Below are 19,557 nucleotides of genomic sequence, written 5' to 3'. Positions count from 1 at the left end.
TTGTTGCACTGTCTGCCTTTTAATTGACCCTTGGGGGAAAAAAGTTTTCTGAAACTGAATTTACTCCGGGGTGGGCACATTTTATGTTCTTTTTCTTTTGCCTTTTTCTAATTTTACTGTTTGGAACATTTGTTTAGGTGTGTACCTTCAGTGGAAGTCTTAGAGTAGGATTACCCGCCTTGTTTTTTTCATAAGAGGTAATCAGAGGGAATAACTCATAAGGTGGCTTAAATACACCCCTCAGACATCAGAACTGTTTCCTCCGCACTGAGCAGAGACTTGGGGGGGAAAAAAAGGAAAAAGGCGAGCAGAGCGCAGGGCCCGCGCACGGTGCCATGCGCGTTCCCGTCCTCCGCTGCGCACAGACAGCCGGTGCGGAGAGACAGAGAGAGGGAGGAGAGGGTTGCTATCACTAGTGACAGAAAACGGCAGCGAGCACATACAGTCTGGAGAGCAGCTGATGCGACAAGGTAGGAGAGAAAGACGGGAAAGCCGTCAGATTCACCGCACACATCCAGTCACTTTGTTCAGCTTGTTGGTGTGATGCGGATCGAAGCGCTGCTGTTTTCAGCCGTGTCCTACAGCCCGATCCAATGTCCTCTCTTCGCGCTGTTGTGTGTCCGCAGATGCTGAGCGTCGCCTTGCTGTGTGTGTGCGCCGTCGCCCTCGGACACGTCTCCGCTCGGTCCGACAGCGGCAATTTTTTGGATGATAAGTGGCTGACCGGGAGATGGGATAAATTCAGAGATGTAAGTGATTTATTTTTATTTTATTTTAGGGTTCTCGCCTTTCCCCCCTCTCCACATTATCTAATTTACACCCACCCACCCACCCCCCTCTTTTTCCCTCTCCCTCAATTGGTTTGTGATCATGCGCTCTTCATTTTGTCGTTGTGTTCAAAGCGGCGCGTCACAGGGCCCGTCGGTTGTTGTGTTTGTCACACGTTCATCACCCACTCCGCTCACACTGTAAATACACTAATAGCGATACCGGGGAGAGAGCTCTTGCCCGTGAGTTGTGTGTGTCTTCGCGATAGCAGGCCCCTGCTTAGGAGAGATAGCCGAGAGCGCTCTGCGAAAACACAATAATGGCACATAGCTGTCGGTGAGGCACCGCTGAGACCCAGGAAGGGGCCTAATTACAGGCAGGTATGAAGGGGGAGTCTGCAGCAGCGAGGCCTGGATGTTCTGCTTGGTCAGGATGAACCCCTGCCATGGGGAAACCCAGTTGTGTTTTATGTGAGCCAATCCCAAATGATCCGAACACCACAAAGAGTCCACTTTAAACCCACAGATACATTGTGGGAAGAATGAAGGTGTTTCACTGCTATGTGTTCTGCTGGAGAGTTTCTTCCACAAGGTGCTGTCAGCTACCATTACCATGACATGTTTATGTAAGGCCACTTAGCACAGAGCTGCTGCTGCTGCTGCTGATTGTCATGGTACATACCATAAAGCCTCTGATCATGTGGTCTGCCTGTCAAGTTGCTGCAAATTAGTCGGCTTCTGTGTTTTCATGCTTTGCAGAATCTTTACATCCATTACAACATAACCTTTCGGTGCAAAAATCCTTCTTCTTGCAGCGGCGGGACACATATTTTGGCTTTGCAGTCGGTAATAAAATACAAATCAGGTGTATTCTGTAGATTAAAGACTTTTGGATGTTGTTTGGAGATATTATATTAATACGAAAAGAACAAGCTCTAACTACAAAAAAACCTATTCCCTGATGGTGAAATGTAATCACCATGGTGTGTATTTGCTAAAAAAAGAAAAAAAATCCTGCCTCTAGCCATAGATTAAATGGCTCTGCACAACCAGAACTGATTTATGCATGCTTGAACTTGTACTCGCACACAGAATCAGATACAAAAACATAAGCACGCCTGCATGTATTTGCGCACACCAAAATTATTGGGCCTTTTTCTTTTCGGTACAAGATCTGTACTTTGATGGTGCTGCTGGAGCAACGGGCCGAACAAAAGACAAAAGAGAAAAATAGTGCTCCAGCTCTGATAAGTAGCTCTACCTCCATGCTGAGCACATGCAGGAGGAACTGTTTTCAGAATTGGAGTCCTTGATATATTTGATATCAGAGAGAGATACAGACAAAAGCAGCCAGAGATGACATTCTTTTTAATTTTTAAAGATAAGGGCAAGAGCTGTCTTCTTTTTAAACATTTTTTAGGTGTAACTTGAAGAGACTTTTTCTGTCTCTCGGGTGGATCCATGTGATACACCTGAGGTTCCAACTGCTGAACAGGATTTGGATTATGCAAATGAGGTGTCAGGACCAAGCACTAGTGAGGAGACGTGATTGGCCAAGTGCTGTGCTATTTAAGATGATCTGACTTCTAGAGCTACAAGGAGCCAAAGATTTTATAGATAGATAGATAGATGGATGAGAGGAAGCTACAGGGTAATGAAAGTGGATGAAGATGAAAGAGATTGGACTGATTGGCGTACGAGCGAGCCGAAGGCTCTGTGTGCATTCACGGTGGTGTTCTAACCTTGAGGCTCAGGCATTAGAGATCGAGGTAGAGTGCAAAAGCATTATGTGCTCTGTATATATGTGCGTGCCTTTCATTTCCTGTTTTCAGGCCGTCTGTGTGTGTTTTGTTGCCTTCTTTCTTGCAAGAACGTACCAGAGCGGTATGAAGGTATTCATCGAAGGAACAAAACAAGCACCCCTGCTAAAGTTATTCATCATGCTCTTGGCGTGTTTTGTTGACAGTCAGATTTGTGTCACCGCTATGTTTTTCAGTGGTACAAAGGTCACAACCCCCCTGTACAAATATGGGCCCGTCATGAAGCCACAGATGGTGCATATTTGTAGTTACAGCAAATATTCATGTACACCCGATGTGTTCAAATATGGCTTGATTCATGCAACATAGACATTGCTTCTGCACCTGATTTCCGAATCGGTCAATTTCTGGACTAATTTAGACACTCTGTAGTTCAATGCGATGTCAATCAGATTGATACAGTCATGCATAATGGAACACGTCTCCCGATACTGTCACAGCACTGTCATGTACACTGTATAGAGGTTACAGCTCTAAGGGCCAGTTAGCACAGGAAAGCTGCAGCTGATTGTCATGACACATACCGAGCAGGCTGAGAGCACATAATGTGGATGATATAAGCCGTACTTCTGAGACACATGGCCTACATATTCTTTTTCAGGAAGTGAGTAAGATCAAGCTGCTCAATTAAGCCCTCAGAAATGAACTTTTTAATGAACTGGCATTGGCTGCAGCAGCTTTTTTTTTCTTCCATTTTCACTGTTAGAGTTTACTAATTGGAGATTTGCCTGTAGTCAGATTAAAACAGATTGCGTCACATGTACTCGTCTTTAGGTAGAGATGAGATTTTTTTTTAACTTAATATTTACCTCTACTAACTGCCAGATGTAGCCTAAGTGTTGTACAGTTGAATGGCTAAGCTATGGTGAAAATGACCTACACGAACTACGACTCAAGAGTAAAAGAATTTGGTCAACACCTCTGACATGACACATTAAAATGATTCTGAATGATGATGTAAGGTTTTAACAAAAGCAACACAATGCAACCAAAATTGCAAAGCATCCTCCCAATAACATTAAGCTAAATGCGGACAAGTTAGCTTATCTTAACCAAATATTTCCATCTCATTGTGAACTCTGACTCATATCTATACATATACATTACTGTTCGGAAGTATGGGGTCACCCAGGCAGTTTCATATTTTCTAAGCAAACACACTTTTATTCATGTGCTGACATAATTGCACAAGGGTTTTCTAATCATCAATTAGCCTTTCAACACCATTAGCTAACACAATGTAGCATTAGAACACAGGAGTGATGGTTGCTGGAAATGTTCCTCTGTATCCCTGTGTAGATATTCCACTAAAAAAAATAAGTCATTTCCAGCTAGAATAGTCATTTACCACATTATCAATGTCTAGACTGTATTTCTGATTCATATAATGTTGTGTTAATTGAAAAGAATTGCTTTTCTTTCAAAAATAAGGACATTTCTAAGTGACCCCAAGCTTTTAATCGGCAGTGTATAAATAAAATAAGTCACATTTACAGCAGGTTAGAAATTTAAATGCATATATAGTTCTTTAAAATATTATTTTAGAACATACTAAGAACCTTGCACACATTTTTTGTAATGCATTTACAATTTCAGAGACAGGACTGATTAACAAATACTTGATGCAACGTAATTTTAGTTTTTAACGATTCCTGACTTCTCGACCAACCTACAGCAGAATTATTTTTTTTATCATGTCGGCAGCTTAGAAAAATTTGAGGTATATTAGTTTAGGATAAAACTTTTTACATGCAATCAAACCTGTTCGTACTATTTTAATACTGCAATCAATAAGCGCAGGATTCACAGTTACACATTTATTTTTCCATCTCTCAAACCTGCGGCAGTAAACCCAGTGCACTATGTCGAACTTTCCTTTGCTGTGACTTCCATTTTACATGCTAGGTATGTACTGTTGCTTTCATCCCTCAGCAAGAGCCATAAGTGGGTCTCATGCTAAGTGCATCAGATAGCATCTCGGCCACTGATTTACTGTAAGTCCTGTTAGCCGTAGAGGCCTGAGGGCTGCCTTTGCTGTGCTGGTGCCATCTCAGTTTTTTTAGACCTTCTGCTCCTCTTACTGGACCTTGGCGAGCTTACAGCAGCGACAAAGAGTGAAGAGATAAGCTGACAAGGACGCTCGTTTTAACAATAAATGCGATAAACAATGTGCGATGACATATAAGACGTGGTACAGTATGGGAACAAATGAACATGTTGTCTAGAGCAGCCTTATTAAAACAGATTCTACCTTTTCATCCTCTCCTCCTCCTCCTCTCCTTTGTGTGTTTTTATTGTGCGTGTCTGTCCTGTGTTGTTTGTGTTGTGGAGTGTGAATGATGTAGGGAAGGTACAGAGCTTGAGGCCTTTTCCACTTCAAAGCACCTTAGTGTGGATTTGTGTGTGTTTGTGCGTGCATGCATGCGACAAGCTTGAGCAAGACAAGCAGAGCCAGTACAGTGAAAACCTGCACATATTTCTCCTGTTGGACGTCAGCGGCGAGGCAGCAAAGAGAGGGAAGGAAACCATTAAGATGCAATTAGATCTGAAGCAGAGGTGAGCAAAGTGATTGTCAGAAGCAACGCGAGTAACGAGGATTTTTTTTTTTTCCCTTATAGGCACGCAGCTAGAACGAAATCGATATGCATGGCAGATAATTGGGATGTTAGCCCACACTGTTGAATACACACACAGCTGTGTTTGTGTGTTTGTGCACATGAGGAGAAAAAAGGTTGGAACTGTGTGTGTTTGTCAGAGAGAGAGAGAGAGAGAGAGAGAGAGAGAGAGAGAGAGAGAGAGAGAGAGAGGAACAGAGGTGGAAAGAAATGGAGAGATGAATTGAAAAGTTGCTATTTTAGATGCACTCAGAAGACCATTAGACCTATTGTTGAATTTAGGGTTTTCTGTGTTTTTTTGGGGGAAAGTGGGTGGTTGGTTGCATGCATGTGCAGCCAAGTGCATTCATCCAGTTATTTGATGTTTTGTACTGCTGACAGATTCCGGCACTACAGCTATGGCGGTGATAAGTTTGTTGGTTTATAGGACTGTCTGTGTGTGTGTGTGTGTGTGTGTGTGTGTGTGTGTGTGTGTGTGTGTGTGTGTGTGTGTGTGTGTGTGTGTGTGTGTGTGTGTGTGTGTGTGTGTGTGTGTGTGTGTGTGTGTGTGTGTGTGTGTGTGTGTGTGTGTGTGTGTGTGTGTGTGCTGATTCCATTAAGGAATCGGACCGCAAGCACTTTTGTTGTCTTGACTGGTCCAGAGGGCCTGGCCCCCATAATGCAATGTTCTCATTATTCAGTCTGCAGCGCTAGAAGGGACCCGTCCTGAACAGAGACAAATAGCTCGCTGTTTGGCTTTATCTCGGCTGAGCTTTTAGTGCGTGGGGTTTTCTTCATATCAAGATGTTAAAGTACTGCGTATGATTCTAAACGAGACGAACAAACAGAGCTTCACTTCGTCAAAGAGCATGCGTTTGTAGTGAGGATGCAGGGAGGCATGAAGCCCAGCAATGAAGGACAAGAAGGAGAAATCAATTAGAGCCGAGAAAGAACATGAGTTGACTGTTCACCTTCTAGCAAGCGCAGAGGAAGTGAGACAGAGGAAGACGGGTGAAATCATGCTGCTTAAAAAATAAGTGGGCTCTCGTGGCAAACAATTATTTGCTGCATTAATGCGTTAAGAGTCAATCATTCCAAATTGACTGAAAATGGTGCGCTATAAGAAAACATTATGAATTACTTTGGTTTTATCAGTAGGTAGTATGAAATGTTTTAGAAACCATGAAATGCAGGTCAGTTAATCTGTCACTGGGACTGACAATACACAAAACACATGTTACTGAAACTGCATCTCACAAATCAGGGATGTCAAATGAAGGCATAAACGTGTTTTACATTCCTAGAGCAAAACACTTTGTAGAAAATCTGCGTAAAATAGCATTAAGAGAACTAATAGTCGGAATACTGCAGGAAGATGATGAATAATCTACATCTATCGGTTTGTACTGAACATTTGTAATAGTGGAAACTTGTAAAGCTAGACAACCATGTTCGAGATAAAAACAATAGAGCATCTGATGCAACAGTTAAAGATAATGTGTGTTAGATTGTAGTCGTGCATCTTTATAAAAATAAACCCTAACTTCCCACCCTGTCAGCGCTGGAAAGTTCTACTTGGTGCCATTATCATCACTTTTACTGTCAATGCCTTACTTTTTTATTGTACATTATAATCATCCACACTTGCAAAGCTTTCAGTGTTGGTTTAAGTTTTTAAAAGGGTCTTCTAAGAAAGAACATTTACCTTTACTGTTTTTCTTTTTTTGACTGCAGCAAAAGAAATTTTTGCTTGAAACTATAGAACTTCTCTGTCATGGTTTATTCCTTAACCAGAGCAGCATGTAGCTTATCACCTCAGTAAATGGTGTGTACCCAAAATAGAACAGTAGCACATTAAATATCTTCTATATGCGTGAGAGTGAGTGATCATTATGTCTATAGAGATTTCTGCCAGAACAATATAGAGCTTAGTGAGTCAACACACACAAAACGTGTACAAACATGTGGACTGTTGTGTTTACATTAATTTCCTGGAGACTTGCATTAACCCTACATATAACACGTTAGCGTTACCCAGACATTTATCATACCCTTAATCCAAAATTAACCTTAATATAACCTTCACGCTTTATCATTTATTGAGTTTATCATTTTTAGATGTCAGATAAAGCCTTTTCTTTTCAAAAGTCATAAATATTTCTCATTGGTGACTCATATATTTCATTTTCTTATCTTGCATACAATCCGTTGTAACTTCTCCTTGAATGACACCAAACCTCAGTCAGCACAGTCATTTCTAATCACAGTCACATGCTTGTGATTATTGCAATGTGGTTACTGCATCAGCTTTTTACAGTCAAGTGCAAATGAGTCAAAAACACACGTAGTCAATGGTACATCACCCATTGTTTTATGGATTACTTGTTCTAAAGCCTTAAGTTTGATATTTTGGCTGCAGCCGTCTCAGTATTTTGAAACTGGACATGATGAGCGAGGACACTATACACCGTAGTGGTCGATCACAAGGTAGTTATGCCAACAGGATACCCTGCCGCATCTTCTGTTTTTTGCTAAATGAAGCCGTAAATTGCTAAATAAACATCAAGCTGTATTTAAGGAGACTTGAAACTTTTGAGACCATAAATTCATCAGGAAAATGTTTACTGAGGTAACAAATGGAGTGAGAATTACAGTCATTTTCTCAGTGACTTCAATATATTCTGGCTTATGTTGCAACAAGGGGACTTTCCCCCTACTGGCCATTAGAGGGAATGCATTTTTAAGGTACTTCTACACTGACTTCACTTTTCAGACCTGCAAGCTACATCCAGCTTTTATATAGTCTACGAAATGATGATTCATCACTAGTCCACTTTAATAAAGGTATTGACACGAATGCTGTTCTAGCCGTCACCATTGAAGCGTGGCGGCAGATTTATTCTAGAGGTTTACAAAGCGTGATTTACAACAACACATTTGATCGTTTGTGGACATCATTTTATAAGCTCAATATCTTATTGACCCTCATTTGATGGTAAACGCAACGGAAAGGAGATGGATGAGACAACAACAAAAAATATCACTGAGACAGAATCAGAGAAAACACAGTGCATCAGTCTGAAGTCAGACTGAGGGAAAAAATAACATCCAGCTCACTATTTCTTAAGCTCCTTTTACATTTGCATCATAAGCCGGCACCTGCTGGGTGTGTCTCCTCCTTGTCCTTCTATTAAAAGCTGGCAAATCACTCACCCCTTACTTAGACTGTGGGAACACACACACACACACACACACACACACACACACACACACAGAGGCAATGAATGGAGTCATTTGACTACATTGAAAAAGATGTAAATGGGGTAAAACATTTTGTCACAGGGGATATATTTCAGTAGTTTAAAAAGTCTGCTATGAATAAGTAATATTATGAATATTATTATACTTGACGAGGCAGTAGCTTTGCTCTACAGAACTTAGAGCAAAAAGTGTTCTCTCTTTAAGTAATCTCCTTAACTTTTTGTGAGCACATGTTGATAGATGTGCCCACATTGAGCCGTAATTCAGTTTCTGTTCAAGTTTGTTTCTTATTGGGTGCAGCTTGCAATAGCCGAGAAGATGTGAAGAACCTATTCTCATTCTGGCTTCTTTGAGCTTTTGCTCTCTTGGCTTGGTAAAACTCGTAAAACTAAAGAAGAGCTGTTTTACTAATAAAGAACAGAGTCAATCAGATGCACCAATCAGTACATTAGACTGCAAAAAGGCACATTAAGGCACTGCTGCTTTGAGATGCAATGCAAATTTTACTAGCTGGTGATTTCCATCTGAAAGGCTCTTACACAGATAAGCCTGCCATTAAACCTAACTTTACTTGATTGAAAACATTGTGCCTTCATTTAACCTTTAACAGCCATTATTTTTAACCTTAAAAGCCTGTCATAGTTATTGAAATTCATTTTAAATTGCATTTCCATTACTTGAATCCGACAAATGCTTCTTTACATCTTTAAACTGTTTAGTCTGTTTGGTTGATTTGAAGTTCTCCCTCCGTTTTGTGAGTGTGTGTATATATGATGTATATACATGAGTTATACAATATTTAAACATAATCTAGTTCAGTGATCCACGCCAAGAGACACGGCCGCCTTTTATTCACATTACTGCACAGAGCTGCTGTCATAACACCAGCATTGTCCAGACTAAATAAATGCATGCTGCACGAGTTTCTACACGAAGATACATTTGTGTGTTTTCCCTATATTCCAAGTGCTCCCTCCGTTATGCAAAGTTTCTGCTGAAAAAATAACAAAAAACAATCAAAACTAATTCCTGATTCTCTGTCTCCATTATGCTCTCTCCTGAAGGAGGTTGAGGTTTGTATGACTCATTAATAATGCTCCGTGTACGACGACTTAACAGTCTTGCATCTGTCATGTATTATTTACTTGAGCTGTCATTTGAACAATATTTTCATTGTTTATTGACTTACCGTGTTTCAGGAGCCGGGAACATGGACTCCATCCAAGCCCTTCGATCAAGGTGGGTGTGAATGAGAGAGAGTCAAAGCCTGGAGTGGTTGTGCTGTGGGCTGTGTGATAAAACAAGCCAAAAAAAAAAATACAATAAATACAGCGCGCCCATACCTATTCCTGCACAAATCCTCAAATGTTTCATTTTCATAATGGAAAATGTTAGAAAGCTTTGAGTCTGCTACAAAATACACACAGTATATATCATATTGCCCATTGGCTTATGGTGGTCATAAGTTTTGTTCTGAAATTCCATTTGGGAATATTGTAGCTAAAGATAAATAGAGTTATAATCATTTGGTTTAATGTGGCTGCAACATAGTCTTGATTTAAAAATGTAATCATGTTTTCTGGATTCATGGATTTGTGGATGGCATCTATGTCTGATCGTAATTGCACTTGGCAATCAAGAGTTATGGACGTTTTTGTCAAATAGGTCTTGCTCACAGGAATTGAGCAACAAATTTTACAAATGAGGTCTCAAATACATCATGAATACATGACGAAAACCAACATCCAGGGTCTTCTAAATATATTGTATACCAGATTCACTGATTGGTTAAAAGTAGGTGAAATAGAAGCAAAAGTAAAGATATCAATGTATCTATTCATTATCTATACATGGCTTTATCTTGTAGAGGGCCATGGGTGCTGGAGCCTATCTATTATGGGAAAAATATCTCAAAAATGTTGTAAATCTGAGCTGCAAATTGCGCCTAGATAAAGCGATTTCATAAAAAAATACTTGCTCTTGTCATTCAGTAAGAAGTACAAATGTTTCACACTTTGTCATGTTGTCGTCTAAATATAAATCCCTTGTTTCTTAGCCTCATTTTCCACCAAATGTCACTGAAATTGGTTTAGTTGTTTTGACATTATACCACTGCGGGTCCCATTTGACACTCAGAAGCATGTAACTGCTGGCAACCTATGATGACCAATTACCATCAACCCTCATGACTCATCGTCACTCTGTGGATATTGTGTAACCAGAATTAGTAACAGTAAGACAAAGATGACGAAGATCCTTCTCCTTTACAATGTCAGCCGAATTCTGATACGTGCGAGCATTTTTAGTATTCTTCATGACCGCATTTCTCTGTGAAAACAGACAGATTTTCACATTCGGCGTCTATCATTGTGTTCCTTCTAAGCTCTTCCCAATTCTTTTGACTATGGTGACCGGCTGAAAGGAACAGGATGATTTTTCTATTCTTCGATCATCTCGTTCCTCATCGTATTACTGACAGTGATAATCTCCTCCAGGCCCAGCAGGACATAACATATTCGCTCTCACTTATCGCTGTTTCCACACAACACATCCACACACACATGGACATGTCAGGGAAACAATAGCATTAGATGGTGCGTTGGAGGATGGAGGCAGGATAATCTGCCAAAGCTGCTCAGGGATTACAGTAAGGTTCTTTAGTGCAGAGGTCATTGACAAACTGCTCTGAGAACAGCTGAGGGCCTGAGATCCTGCTCATAGGTGCCCCTCTGAAGGCTGACACAGAGTCAGAAACAGGCTGCTTGAGTCTACCAACGAAGATCACAGCCTCAGATCTAAAATCAGCTCTCACCTCAGAAGCCGTCTACGGTTCTGTGGCCGTGGGATCTGACAGGAGATCAGTTTGAGGGTTTCTGCAAGAGCACACAGGAGAATGACACCCAGTGCAGGCTGATGTAAGATCAGAAGTAGCCTCTAAAACCAGCTCCATCTGTTTTTAGCTGTAATGATACTTAGCAGTAGCAGGGCTTTGAGTTCACTGGTACCAGTGTACTGTAAGTGAAAGAAACAATGACTAGAATTAATGGAAAACACACATAAAAAACACATAGCCAGATCGCAGAACATCTATGCACGTTGCTTGGATGTCCTAAAAATGAAAGGAGGTGCCGCTTTAACTAAGAATTGTTGATTGAGAATTTCAAAGAGCAAAAAGAAAAAAACAAGATTTCCTGCATTTGAGCTCATGTGCTTAGTCTTTCTAGGAAACTGTTATTAGAGAAGTTGTGTATTAATTGCACACACAGAGTTTTCGTCTACAAATGTTAAATGTCTATATATGTGTGTGTGTGTGTATGTATATATATATATATATATATATATATATATATGATTTAATGTTTTAGGCCTTGATCCAGCCAAAGACCCCTGTTTGAAGATCAAATGCAGTCGCCACAAGGTTTGCGTGGCTGAGGATTACAAGACAGCCACTTGTGTCAGCCAGAGGAGAGTTAGGTAAGAACGTACACACACACTTGCTCTTTAAAGCAGTCCTGTGTTTTAAAGCTCTCTCTAATTTGTGTTCAGATGTTACCGTGACATAGCCACAAATGAAACACAAATGACAGTGTATTAGGAGCAAATGAAATTTCTTCATTACCTAAATTCTCCTCCTGTTTTCGCTCTCTTTTTTTTTTTTTGCTTACTTATTTATGCAGCACGACAGCAACAATGACAGAGGGGCGGCAGTTTTTTTTCTTTTTCTTTTTTCAGCCGCTCTACTGGTTGCCCAGCTCTCTTGTGACTGTTGTGTGACATTACTGTTTGGTCCAATTACCCCAGCACTGGCACTGCCTTATGACGGACACAAAGTCCTGCCAAATGATATGAATGGGCTTTGTATGTGTATGTGTGTGTGTGTGTGTGTGTGTGTGTGTGTGTGTGTGTGTCTCTGTCTGGGACACTGCAGACTGGACAGAGGACAGTAACACCACACTGACCTCATTTCCCATTCTTAGCAAAAACACAATTCCCACAACACGGTGCAAACAAATCAGAAAGTAATCACACACAAATCCTAAATCCTTGGAAATTGATGTAAGAATAAGACAATGCATTATGGATGCCAAATGCTTTGAAACTATTCGTTTTAACTGAAGCTGGGAGGATGCATTGACTTTGCATTGGGACGAAGGACACGGTGTCAAATGATCACATTTTTAAAGCCATTTCATGTGCATACAGCTAGATGCTTAGTGTGCGCGCAGAGAATAAGTCTCTCCAATCTTTTCTCCAGTTTTAAAGATGCCAATTTGTACCAGAGCCCAGGGTCAAAGTGCAAACCTTGCCCTGTGGTTCACCCTTCGCCTGTTTGTGGAACCGACGGCCACACCTACTCCACCAAGGTACCCTCACACGCCAACACACAACCCCTTCATGTCTCACCCGCAAGTCACATTTTTTTTCGTTTCCTCTCGACGAGACGCACATCCTAATTTTGGTTCCTTTTCTGTCTCGTTCCTTCTTCCTCTTGATCAGTGTAAGTTGGACTACCAGGCTTGCATCACAGGAAAGAAGATTACTGTGAAGTGTCCTGGAATGTGTCCTTGTCCCTCTCAGCCTGAAGCGAGCTCTGCAGAGAAAAAAGGTACAAAAGTTTGCACATATTACTGCTGCAAGCTACGCTACTTTGCATAAAAAACAATACATTCTCTTTAATTAAAAAGTTCTCTGCGGTGCTCAAGCCCTTGTTTAATGTTAAGCTCCTAAGTGTCTTTGCAACGTGGAATTTCCATAAGTTTCAAGGCAACTGTGCCATAAGTGAGTCTTCATATCCATCAGAGAGCAGCGGGACACTAAAGCATCGTCATAAATCCTTGGTATTATTCCGCAGTGTGCAGTGAGGCGGATCTAAAGGAGGTGGTGAGTCGTCTGAGAGACTGGTTCAAAGTGCTGCATGAGAATGGCAACCACAAGAGAGTCAAGATCCAAAAGCCAGAGAAGAACAGTGAGTCACCTGGCGTTAGCAAAGTACAAAAACAATGAAATGCACAGCTTTTCTGCACGCACTGCATGTCTTACTACGTCCACCTTCTGTCCTCTTTGATCTGCTCCCACAGAGTTTGAAGTCGGGGCGTCACCTGTTTGTAAGGACCCTCTGGGCTGGATGTTCTCTCGGCTCGACACAAACTTTGACCTACAGTTGGACCAGTCAGAGATCAAGAGCCTCTACCTGGACAGGAACGAGCCGTGCACTGATGCTTTCTTCAGATCCTGCGATACGCATCCTGACAAAGTTATAACCAGCTCCGAGTGGTGCACAGGCTTCCAGAGGTACACAGGTATGGAGTCTACATGCACTCATCTGCAAATACAAGGTCACATTCAGGTTAAACGTCACTGCAACTTGAGGTTGTATTTTGTGATGGATAAGACAACAATTTGAACAATCTTTTACAATCAAAAGTACAAATTCTATATAAAATCCTTACATCAGTATCTACAAACGTGAACAGAATAATAGCTGTGAAGGGACAATGACTTTCTACTTTCTAAGGTCACAGTGGCCTTTAGACAAGGCAGACGCTGCAGGAGATTAGATATCGTCTGTTCTGACGTGACTAAGCAGACTAGTTGTCTCCATATTGGTCTGTAATCTAATCTGACCTTCTCCCAACTACAATATATACCCAAAGATCAGAGAGAATCCTCACAACTGATGCTGGCATTGCTTGCGTTAACTGCTCTCCTGTGAGTGTCACTTCTCCTGACGTCAGTAAACCTTACTCATGACTTAAGTCATCCGAGTCTCCAGTGTGTCTCTATGCGTCTGAATCCTCAATTGCTCGACCTCGCTGAACTTCCACAACAATAGCAAAAGTAGATAGACACATAGAACACGTGATGATCAACAAAGGACATAAATTCAAACCTAAACACTTCCCGAGACCTCCAAGGATAAAAGAAAAGACAAGATCTAACAGAACCATGCAACACTCAAAAAAAGAAACATACAAGAAACCGAACGAAAGCTACAGGCAAACCGAAAGAAGCTAAAAAAAAAAAAAAGGCAGCTAAAGTAAACAAACAGGCAACTCAAAGGCAAGCTGGAGACGACCGAAAGGAAAAATATAACAAGCAAATCAAAAAGACCATTCCAGGCAAACAAAAAGACCATCGGCTCGACATACAAAACAGGTTGCGTTATTATCATCCACTCCAATTAGCTTTGACTTGGAGACAAACATGTTTTTTTTTAAATCTTTATAGATTTACCTTCATTGTGCTCTTAAATAGTTGATGGATGTTGTTCATGAACAGGAACATTGTGTGCCTGGACGGACCAAGGACTGTTTTTGTTGCTTTTTCTTTGTCTTTTTCTTTCCAAATTAATTTCTTATCATGGGTGGTGAAAGAAACAGCCATGCAGATTTTAAACAAAAAAGCCCAAGTTTGTTCGACCGTATTTTGAAAAGAGAATAAAAAGAGAAGATTAAATGACAGCAATAAAACTATAACACAAGCCGTCCAGTGTAAACATTCGTCATAATCGCGAGACTAATTTTTTAGCTTGACCTGCCCTACTTTTTGTACTTCAGTTTTCCCTTGAAATGCAGGAATGTTTTCAGTCTTTTTTTCCAGTTTTACTTCCACAAAAGTGGTTACATGACTGGGCTTGATCACGTAAACCATTGCACACGAGACACTGGGCTGAAATAGTGCATGTGGATGTTTGTCTCCTATTTCCAGAGCCACAGCTGTGCATGAGTACTTTATTTTATGTTGACAAAAAGTATATTGGACTAGTATCGCTGACTCTATCTTTAAACGTGTACTTGACGAGTCTGATCGACTGATTGCTGTCTCTTGTGACTTTGATGTTGTGATTTCGCTATTTTCTCCAATCCCTTACTTCCAACAGCACAATGTTATCACAACCAACTGAAATGATGGCTGAAACTGTGAAAAAAAGTTGTAATGAAGCCGAGCTTTTCTTTAGCCACCTTGTGTTCTGTCAGAATGGTATATTGTTCCTTGACATGAGGAGAATATTACTCTACTCTGTTATGCACTGTAAAATCCAACACAATGCAGCACAATAAACTGCGTAGAACACCATTGTGCGAGAGCAAAATTAGTTTTTTTCCCCCCCTTTTTTATGGTGATAAAGAAACAGTATTTACAGATGAGCCACCGGAGCCGCACTTGTAAGAGCAAAGACTGCAGGATAACAAACATCATGACGAAAGCAAAAAGTCGGCTACACAAAGGAAGCGAAGGTTCATGCAAACAGATATATTCCCAGAAAAGCGGAATTCTGCAGTTTGTTAACCAAAGTCCCTTGTCTCTGCCTTCCAGATTCCCCCTGTAAAGCAGAACTGTCCAGCATCAACAAAAAGCAAGCAGGGAAGAAGTTACTCGGTGAGACAAACAAACACAAACACACACAGAATCTCACAAATGCACACACAAACATTGTCTCTAACTCACCGTCTGTGTTTGTGGGTTCCATGTGTAGGTCAGTATCTGCCGTCCTGTGATGAGGACGGTTACTACAGGTCCCACCAGTGTCACAGCAGCAGTGGACAGTGCTGGTGCGTGGATCGCTATGGCAACGAGGTGGCCGGATCACGCACCCACGGTCCTGCAGACTGCGGTAAGCGAAACGCTGAAGAGAGCAGTGTCAAGTTCTGTGTTTGTGGAAGAAAATGAAGAGATGAGGCATTTATTGGCAATGTAGAGAGTCTGAATGAAGGAAATGCTTCACAGATATCTGTGCCATCAAACAAGTTCTCTCATAATCCATGAAATCTGCCCTGTAATAAACCTTACTGATGTTATAAAATTGTGATAATGCTCTTTCTGAGATTGAAAAGGGGCTGCACAGTGGCAAAATTAGCACTTTCGCCTTGCAATATGCATGGAGTTTGCGTGTTCTCCCTGTGCAGGCGTGGGTTTTCTTCCTCCCACAGTCCAATAACTTGCTGAAGTTAATTGGTAACTCTAAATTGTCCGTAGATGTGAATGCGAGTGTGATTGTTTGTCTCTATGTGTAGCCCTGTGATAGACTGGTGACCTGTCCAGATCATCCTCCGCCTTCACCCTAAGTCAGCTGGGACAGACTCCAGTCTCCTGCAACCCTAATGGGAATCAAGCAATGTGCAGATAATAGATAGATGAAGATTGAAAGGACAAAATTTCAACCTGGAAGGGGGATTCACAGCTAATCAGAAAATTATATGCCACAGTTCAGTAAAGAAGACTGCTTAAAAACTATATTAAAGTGGAATATAAAGGTGTTCTTGGGGTGTCTAAAGAGGTATATAAGATTTGAAGCAAACATAAAATGGCAAGATATGAGATGTACAGACATATAGTGGGTGGAAGTTAATTAAAGTTAGTCCCTTGTCTGTTTTTTTTATTTCATTTTGTTTGTTTTAGTTTCTCCTGTGCCTTCGATATTGTGACCTGTCTGAAATATATATATAAAAAAAATTAGTTTAATCAGTACAAAAAACAACAGTTGAAGGTTGTAGTTGTGGTCATGAACTGATTTCAGGGAGCCTTGTCATTACCATAAGGGTTGCCAGGCGAGCTCTTTTACCCCATTTGTAGTCTTTGTGCCATGCTTCTTTATCGCACACACACAGATTATCGATCTTATCGAACTCCTGATAACAAAGCCAACAAGCTCTCTCAGAAGATCTTACAATTCGGTTTGTTCTCCACTTGCAGGTGTGATTTTGGAGTCTTCCGGAGACCTCGGCAGCGGAGACTCGCTGTTCAGTGACGACGACGAGGATTCGTTTGTCCTCAACGACCAGGCAGGTATGGACGACGAGGATGACGAAGACGAGGATTACGAGGACGACAACGATGAATATCTGTCGTAATTTCCTAAAAAGAAAAAAAACAAACAAACAAATAACAACAAAAAAAGAAATAAGAGAAAACTGTTTGTTTGGTCAATCTGCACGTTTCTAGGTGACTCCCCAGGCAGATACTTAACTGTACTAACAACCTATGGACTACTCTCTGTGTATTGTTTGTTCATAAGTAAAAAAAAAGAAAAAACTAAAAAAGAAAAGAAAAAAAATCAATATTCCTGGAAAACGTTTTATGATTTCTCTTTCTGTTGAAGTATAAAATATGAGTGGTTAATGGCACTTGTTCACTTGGGTGTCAGCCAACCAGAGAATATGACAAAGGACTAATTGACAACCAGTCCATCGCTTTGGATTTGGTCACGTGTTCAAAGACCTTTCCCTTCATTGGACAGTCCCTGTCCTCCAGTGTGTCCTGTCCTTGTGCAACACTCTGATGCCTGAGTGTGTTGATGCCTACGGCGCAATGTTAAAGAGATTTCTCCTCTTCTTCATTCCTCCATCTCCCTCCTCCCTCGTCACCCCTTTAATCCTTATCAAATGTTCCTGTGTATAGGTGGGATGTTGATGATGTAGATAAGAGAATATTGCACTCTTTAGGTTTCTTTTGATCTTGATTTGTAACTGTGACTGTAACTGTGTGGAAAAACAAGATAAGAGGTAGACATGCTTCATTAGGAGAATTAAGGCAAAAAAAAAAGAAGAAAAAAACACAAAAAAAATTACAATATGAGTTGGATAACAATCAGAACCGACATGCTAGCTGTTTTCACTGAGACACAAATCAAGTCAAATCATCTCAAAGGCACAGCAACAAGGAAGGACAGATTACTGTTTGGCCGGTGGTGCTGGGGGAGGGAGGGGGAATATTGTTGTTATCTATTTTTCTAATCCATTGTAAGATGAACACAGAAGATGAAACAGATTTGTCTTAGCATGTCCAGTACTGCGTGATGTTTTTTGTTTTTTTTCCCAGTCTGTAGAACCAGAGACTAAACCTTTATGGAACTCAAAACATAACGGAGCCCGAGGTTGTAAAATTCCCCCTCAGGCGTGTACAGATAAACTACACTTGCATCGGTACAAACTGATTTAGACACCGATCCATGTGATGAAACCTGAACTCTAATAGCTCAAAGAAAAACCTCATTAGAGTTCAGATGAAAATGCATCGTTGAGGTTTTTACATTTTTCCCCGATACGAGTCTCGGGACTGATTTGAGCACACGGTGTAACAGAGCAAATCTCTTGCACAGCTAATAAACCGCAGAGCCATGCAGACCTGTCACAAATACTGGGCAGGGGACGAGGGGTAAGGTGTGCCTTTTACTGGTAAGGACAGATGGAGGGGATAGTTGGAGAAGCATGCTTACTGGACTGACTTAAACGCGTCATTACACTGCATACGAGTGGCTTTCCTGTTAAAGCCTGTACTATTTGGACTTTTGTATGGCATGTGTTCTGGGTTTCTGTTATGATGGCCATACTTCAGATCTTTTGATTTGTTACATAGGATAGCTAGAATGTAGAGAAGCACAGAGATGCTTAGCAGTTAAGGCATACAAACACATAGATTCTGCTGGATTTAAAAATGTTTTATATATATTACACACAGGCTAGAGGAAGCTTTGGTTTAGACAGCTTTATATGAAAAGATCATCTTTACGGTGTTTGCTTTTATGTTGTTTCAAACGCTTGGTTTGTACCTGATCTGCTCTACCTACTTATATCCGTCAGGGTTGAAAAATCGATTCTGATCCCAGATGTGCGTATTAGCGATAAAGTCGTGCAACTGTTTATGCAGCTCTGGGATCAGCTGAGCTCCTGTGTTAATTTTCAGCAATGAATCTGAATCAAATATCTGTTGAAATTCCATGTTAAGAATTTTAAAGTGCCATCCATCTGTCCAATAGAGCTTTTTTTTGTTCGTTTGTCTTTTTTTTTTTTCTTTCTTTTGTTTATTTTTGCTCCCCTCATTCCTTCTGAGTTGGGATTCACTTTACGAGCTGGAAAGTCCTTCCGGCGTTATTAAAGTGTGCAGTCTCATGAGTGTGATGACATGCAAATCATTTTGATGACCTCAGACACTGTAGCCACTCTCAACCAATCACACACTGTCATCACAGCTCTGATAGTGTTTAAAGATTATGATACAGATGCATTTTTTACAGTGTATGTATGATTTGCTGAAATAAAAAGCTATATTGACCAATGTCTGTGTCATCACAGGTGTTACTTGGAGGACAGACATGAATACATGCAGTAAACTCTC

At 40.8% G+C, this 19,557-nt stretch overlaps 1 protein-coding gene across 2 annotated transcripts; it reads left to right on the top strand.

The window, feature by feature from the left end:
• The first annotated feature begins 327 nt into the window (after positions 1-327).
• spock3 (SPARC (osteonectin), cwcv and kazal like domains proteoglycan 3) lies at positions 328-19,557 on the top strand. Of its 2 annotated transcripts, XM_022216007.2 has the most exons (12): positions 328-470; positions 627-749; positions 9,507-9,515; positions 9,642-9,681; positions 11,808-11,916; positions 12,698-12,806; positions 12,940-13,048; positions 13,295-13,408; positions 13,521-13,742; positions 15,760-15,822; positions 15,920-16,057; positions 17,137-19,557. In XM_022216007.2, the coding sequence occupies exons 2-12, from the start codon at positions 627-629 to the stop codon at positions 17,292-17,294; spliced, it is 1,194 nt and encodes a 397-aa protein (XP_022071699.1). In that variant the 5' UTR covers positions 328-470; the 3' UTR covers positions 17,295-19,557. The 2 variants fall into 2 exon arrangements, with proteins under 2 accessions (XP_022071699.1, XP_022071707.1); XM_022216015.2 differs by lacking the exon at positions 9,507-9,515.

Source organism: Acanthochromis polyacanthus, chromosome 3 (genome assembly GCF_021347895.1).
Source record: "Acanthochromis polyacanthus isolate Apoly-LR-REF ecotype Palm Island chromosome 3, KAUST_Apoly_ChrSc, whole genome shotgun sequence".
Taxonomy (NCBI): Eukaryota; Metazoa; Chordata; class Actinopteri; family Pomacentridae; genus Acanthochromis; species Acanthochromis polyacanthus.
The sequence above is the reverse complement of the archived record's forward strand: the minus strand, read 5'-3'. Positions and strand labels throughout refer to the sequence as shown.